At 44.4% G+C, this 6,000-nt stretch overlaps 1 protein-coding gene across 1 annotated transcript in view; it reads right to left on the bottom strand.

The window, feature by feature from the left end:
- LOC111653577 (glutamate receptor 4-like) overlaps window positions 1-6,000 on the bottom strand; it is a 105,783-nt gene that overhangs the window by 56,778 nt on the left and 43,005 nt on the right. The window contains exon 3 of the mRNA XM_087173456.1: window positions 1,023-1,262. Coding sequence (XP_087029582.1) covers window positions 1,023-1,262 — 240 coding nt within the window. The remainder of the gene's footprint in view (window positions 1-1,022; window positions 1,263-6,000) is intronic.

Raw genomic sequence — 6,000 nt, 5'->3', positions numbered from 1 at the left:
GGGGTGGGTGGGGTGGGGGTATTGCAGTGAGGGAGAGAGAGGCAGAGATTGGGTGGGTGAAAGAAAAAGAAAAAAAAACAAACCAGAAAGACTGAGAGAGACAAACAGGAAGAGCGTGAGAAACATAAAGGTGAGACAAATACTGTACATGGTCCTCGCCCGTGAGGAGGGGAACCGAGCCAGAAAAAGAGAGAGACAGATAGAGAGAGAGGTTCAACAATATCCACCACACTTGTAACAGCGGCTACACTGCAAGATTGATTACTTGCTGGCCCCAAGATATGTTGCGGATAGAAAACCATTATTTTACAAGCACATCCCTTCACACCTCTGTGTTCGCCACATAGGGGGCAACATCACACCAAATGTGACCAAGGAGTTGGATAAACTATATACACCTCCTCATAGAGATCTGATAGATGTGGTTTCGCCTCTTTAGAATGGGTGGAGGAGGTTTTATTTTGAAGCTCGGGACACTTTGCATTCCTTAAAATGACATTTATTACAAAAACACAGCACAAAATCCAGTGAACTGTCACACCTGAATATCTTTGCTTCATAAAACAACCCGGACAAGTCTCTTCTTTTAGTGTAATATCTGCATATTACAGAGAGAGAGAGAGAGAGAGACTGTCCTCCCATGAAAATCAAGGGCATCAGTCAATACATATGCTTACATAGAAGTGACAAAGCCCTCTAATGGCCACAGTAATTATGCCTCTTATCCTCAGCAAGGGAGGAAGTTGAGCGACGTTATTATTGATCGACAAGGTCCGCAGATGGAGGAGGACAGGGTGGAGAGGATGTAAGGAAGCTGCATGATGTGGGATAAATACAAAGAAAAACAGTTCACTTAGATCAATGAACAGCACTTTTAAAGGTTATCATTTAGATGAGACACACGTTGAAGTGCAGCTCACTCTCCTCCTCGCACCGTTTCCATGACGAACACGATCTTCAACTTTTACATAACATTCCAAAACAAAACAAAAAAACGAAAAAAGCTTCTCGTCGTCACTCACCCCGGTCGGTGTCGTACAGGAAGACGAACTTGTTCCAGTCGTAGTGGTCGAGGAGGGACAGGAGCGCCCCTCGGATGGATGGCCGGAGCTGCAGCGTGAACTGGCTCTCGCCCTCGGTGGGGAAGCTGGGCGTGATCAGGGAGATGTGCAGGGCGCTGCAGAAGGATGTCAACGTGTGGACCGAGCGCTTGTCGTACAGGCCGAAGATGGCGAAGACACCACGGGAGTACTGGGAGCAAACTGCAACAGAAAACAACAACAACAACAACAATAAAATCAGTCCTTTCATTTCTCCAGTCATTTATTTAATGAATTTTATTCTACATTCACAAGTTAGTCACTAACTGTTCGGGTTTATTTGAAGCTGCTGCAGCTGCAGCTGGAGATGCGCCTGATGGGGGCAGATTAAGATTAAGTTTGTTGGTTGGAGACCAAAACAAGGAGCCAAAGGACGATGAAACACTCGGTAGAGCTGAGGGGAACTACAGAGTTGGAGATAAATCTCAGTAGGTTCATCGCTATACGAGCAGCAGTCATCTAAACCATTGTTTATATATTAGTTTTATTTTCATATTTCTCTTTTCTATTTAAACAAAAACAAAAAAAGTTCTTCCTGGTCTATTATTCTGAAATCAAGCATCCACACATTGATACAACAAGGACGTTGTCAGGCTGTGAATCAGTTAACTTATCTTTCATTAAGCACATTCCCCCCGTGATAATTTCATTGTGTTGGAGCAAAAACAACGACACACACAATGAGAGCTCATCTCCAGAGAAACACATTTTTTAAATGATACAAATCTCGGCTCACTGCCAGGAAACTAGTCCCAGCGCACAGGAAGTGATGTTTCCATTTCGCTTCAGATAAATAGAGGAAGAACCGGGTTGTTAATATGAGCGGTGACAGCCATCACATTTGAGCGATGCACCTGAATGAATGATGAACGCTCGCTGTTTTGAATGACAATGGCTTGCTGGGAAAACGCGGTGCAAAAAAATCACCGCAGCGATGAGCGCTTAGCACCGAGACTGGAGACACAACGAAACAAACCATTATCCCGCTGATTACCACTTTAAATCCTTTCAAGAGAACCGCTGAATGCAGTAAACAAAGATCAAACCCAAACGCATCCGTTTCCTCTGACGCTTTCATCTCAAAAGCTGCTCCTTTTGCCCATTTAAACAGCAGCAACAGAAGCAACCTCTCCCAGCAGCACGTTGAATCATCCCCCTTTCTGTTGTGTAGATACGTTGCACAGGACGTCTTCCCCATCAACAAAGCGCATTGTGTCCGTGCCGCGCTGCCTCATGACATCAAAACAGCGCAAACTGAACCTGCATCTATTGTTTTTTATTGGTCATACTCTGAATTAAATGGAAACTTTTAATTTGCATAAAGTCTACACAGGCTGTGCTGTGCACACATACAGTGTGTCCTGCTTAAGGAGATCTCCTCATTATAGGAAGGTTTGGCTGTCTACAAGTGCCGTACTATAATTGCCCACTTTTTACACACACGCACAAAGAAACAACAACAACAACAGAGAGGGAAGATAATGAGCAACCTCTGCCAGTTTCCGGGTACAGGGAGAATCAGAGTGAGTGGCAAACTGAAGGAAAGGCTCAAGATGTTCCTGTTGTTAAAGGAAAATGGAGGGTGGGGGGGTGGGGGGGGGTAAACAAGGCTGCTGCTTTACCGACAAACACATTGTTTCCATGCAGAGTGCAGCACTCTACTGTAGACATGGAGAGAGAGAGAGAGAGAGAGAGAGAGAGAGAGAGAGAGAGAGTCTGCGTCTTTCCTGATCTGCCTGCAGCTTCCTCCCTCAGTGAGACAAACAAGACTACAGTCGGTTAGAGAGAAAGCAACGCTTCTTCTGTTGAACACACAATTAAAGTACATGGAGGTGCCGGGAACCTGCAGCATCAGGGGAAAAAAAAAAGAAAATGGAAAGTCAAGACTGTAGCGGGGGTTTGTTGTAATATCACAGCTGAAGTTTGCTTTTCCTCGTGTCATGACTAAAGTCGGTCTCGGTGACGTAACTACAAATGTTCTCTGTTCATGGAGCCGGAGAATTGTACTTGACCAGGATAACGCTGCATTACAAAACCAAATAACTGCTGCTGTTTGCATGTGTGGCCACACCTGCTCCCTGAAGACCACAGTCATCTACATTTACTGCAAGTGTGTGTGTGTGTGTGTGTGTGTGTGTGTGTGTGTGTGTGTGTCCATATTGAGGCTCTTGGGAGGGGGTAGAGTCGTGGTAGAGAGAGTGTCCACTCAAGCAAGAAAGCAGTCCAGAGGTTGGAAAATCCACACAGCCCACTGATGTCCCCTCAAGGGAAGGGATGACATCAATACACACACACACAGTCACACACACATTTCCCTGAATCCTTCTGCGTCAGCCCACACCCTCTCTGTCGATGCTGCATTGCTATAATGCAGAAGCTCTCGTTTTGAGGAATAAAACATCAACGTGCATGTGAGGAAACCTGCAGGTCGGACATCAAAAACCTGACAGTTTTCGCTCAAACTTTGTCTCCCCCTGCTGTGTTTGTCTCTAATTACTGCCAGCGCTCAGGCTCCTGTGCATATCTGGGGACAGAAAACAACAAAAGCGAAACTACCACTACAACAAATTATAGTTTATTTTCGACTCCCGGTCCCGTGTCTTAAAATGCCACCATCTCATATAATGACATGTTTGGTCCTGTTGGATGTTGAGTGACTCTGTGGTCACATCTGCCTGGTAAATACCCATCTGCCGCCACTCTCGCCTGGAGTCGGTCAGGTAAACAGGACCAATAAACCAACAGCAGTGAGACTGATTATCATAATATCGCTGCAATTCATCTCAAGCACACTCGTGGTCACATTTACAAAAACATGCTGCAGGAAAAAACTGACAGCGATAACCGAGGGCAGGAAACTGCAACAACACGATTCATGACAAAGTCTGAAAGGCCTTTTTCCTGCTCTACATGTAGAAATTCCTGTAAGATCCTGGTGTTATCTTTTCTATTCTTTTTTTATTGTGTTGCTGTATTATATTTTTTTTAAGGGAGTATATGTATTTCAGTGCATGTTGCATTTAGTCGTTCGTGGTTTAACAGCCGCAGAGAGGACTGTGAACGCCTCGTTAGTCTTAAATTGCAGGTATGGCTTTATGCATGGCTATTTTTGTTGTAATATTTTCAGAATGAATCTATTATGGATATTTATTCATTTTCCGATAACTTTATTTATCTCTTTTTGTAATGTTATTGTATATTATCCTCACTTCTTTCATCTTTTCAGTCTGGGCTTCTTCCTGGGAAGGTGCAGAGAGCACCAGAGACACTGTGGATGCTCTGTGCAGTCTTCGTCCACCCCGCAGAGTTAGGCCCGCTGCCTAAACACAGTCTCAAAGTTTCTTGGTGTGGAACAATAAAAAGAAAAATCTTTCTAGCCTCATAAAACATCAGCATAAGGTTTATAAACCCTGAGGCAGCTGTCCAGATTGGCTGCCTTTTAGATGTGGCACCTCCATAAGGTTCATTACTATGTATGTTTAGTCCAACTCTGATCATAACAAAGGATTGCTTCAAGGTCACGTCCGCACACTCCGGAGCTGCCAATGAGACCGCTCTGCCCAGAGAAGCTCTGGCAGAGTGGACAGCACAGTAGTGAGGCGGGGTACATGCCAAATGGCAAATGATGAGTGTTATCCATTTCATTCAAACAGATTGCCCCAGCAATGAAGGAGGAATCCATCTAAACCATAAAGGACTAACAGCTTCCTCTGAGTGCTCACCGGGATTTTCAATTCAGTCAGTCGCTGCACACGAAGGCAGAGAGAATTTTAGCGTCTGCATGCAGGACGCACGTCTCTGTCAGGTTGCGTAGTTTCTTCTTTTTCAGTTTAGCACGCAACATGAACGTCCCCGAGCGAAGACACGAAACGTCGCTTTACAGCAGAGGCCAGGTGAATGTCAGATATTACCTGACAGGCTGATACAAACACTGCTGCGCTGTAGAGAAGTAGAGAAGTCAGACGTGGATCACATGACCACCTCTGGCCCAGAAAGACATTCAACCATACACATCTTATACAAAAGAAGCATTTGCATCAACTATCTCACTTTCAGCCATTAAGTGTAATATCTTTTATCAAATAAATCAACATGCCGGACGCCCCCAGGTGTCTCACCTGGTGCAGCGCAAACCATAAAGACTTAGTCCTAACTGCAGCGGCCCCGGCTCCTTTACTGCATGTGATCCCCTCTTTCTCTCTCCTGTCACTCTCTCACTGCATCGTAATAAAGGCAAAAAATATCTTAAATATATATATTTATATTATATTGTTGCCATTAATATGTAGTTTACCATGTTTTATGGGTATGAAAATAAAGAGTATTTATAGGCGTATGTCCTGGATGAACAGCTGTCAGTGGGATGAACAGGCGGCCGTGTTTGGCAGCTACACTACTCAATATTACTTTCTTAACTCTACAGAACCTTTTAGTGTCTTTCAGCTCATTGTTTTGGTTTAAAGGTCCACAAACTTTACTGTTTTCGCTCTCATCAACCTTGTTCCTACTCTCAGCACCTGACGGCCGACAAAAGAAGTTAGCGACTAGCCGGTGAATGTAGCGGAGCGTTTCCCGGGTAAAGGGCCACATATTTCCCTCAGGAGTCACCTGAGATCCAAACAGAGCTATAATGGCAGTGGATATTGCTCTGACAGTTGTCAGTTGGGCAGAAACACAACTCCACATGAAAGCTAATTTTGCTCCCGTCTGCTGGATGCATCAAAACGCAGCTGTTTAGTGGCACATTTGGAGACTTCACAGTATAATGTGTTGATATGTAAGTGTTGCAAACGGACAAAATAATGCTGCTTAAATACATTTTGCACGTTGGGTCGGTCATAACATCACTGACATTGAGCGTTTCAAGTGTTTTTACTGTTCTATTCCCGGATAAGCTTTT

This window comes from Seriola lalandi, unplaced genomic scaffold, assembly GCF_002814215.2.
Source record: "Seriola lalandi dorsalis isolate HSWRI2012SDOR001 ecotype SW California unplaced genomic scaffold, Sedor1 jcf7180002054230, whole genome shotgun sequence".
Classification (NCBI taxonomy): Eukaryota; Metazoa; Chordata; class Actinopteri; order Carangiformes; family Carangidae; genus Seriola; species Seriola lalandi.
The sequence above is the reverse complement of the archived record's forward strand: the minus strand, read 5'-3'. Positions and strand labels throughout refer to the sequence as shown.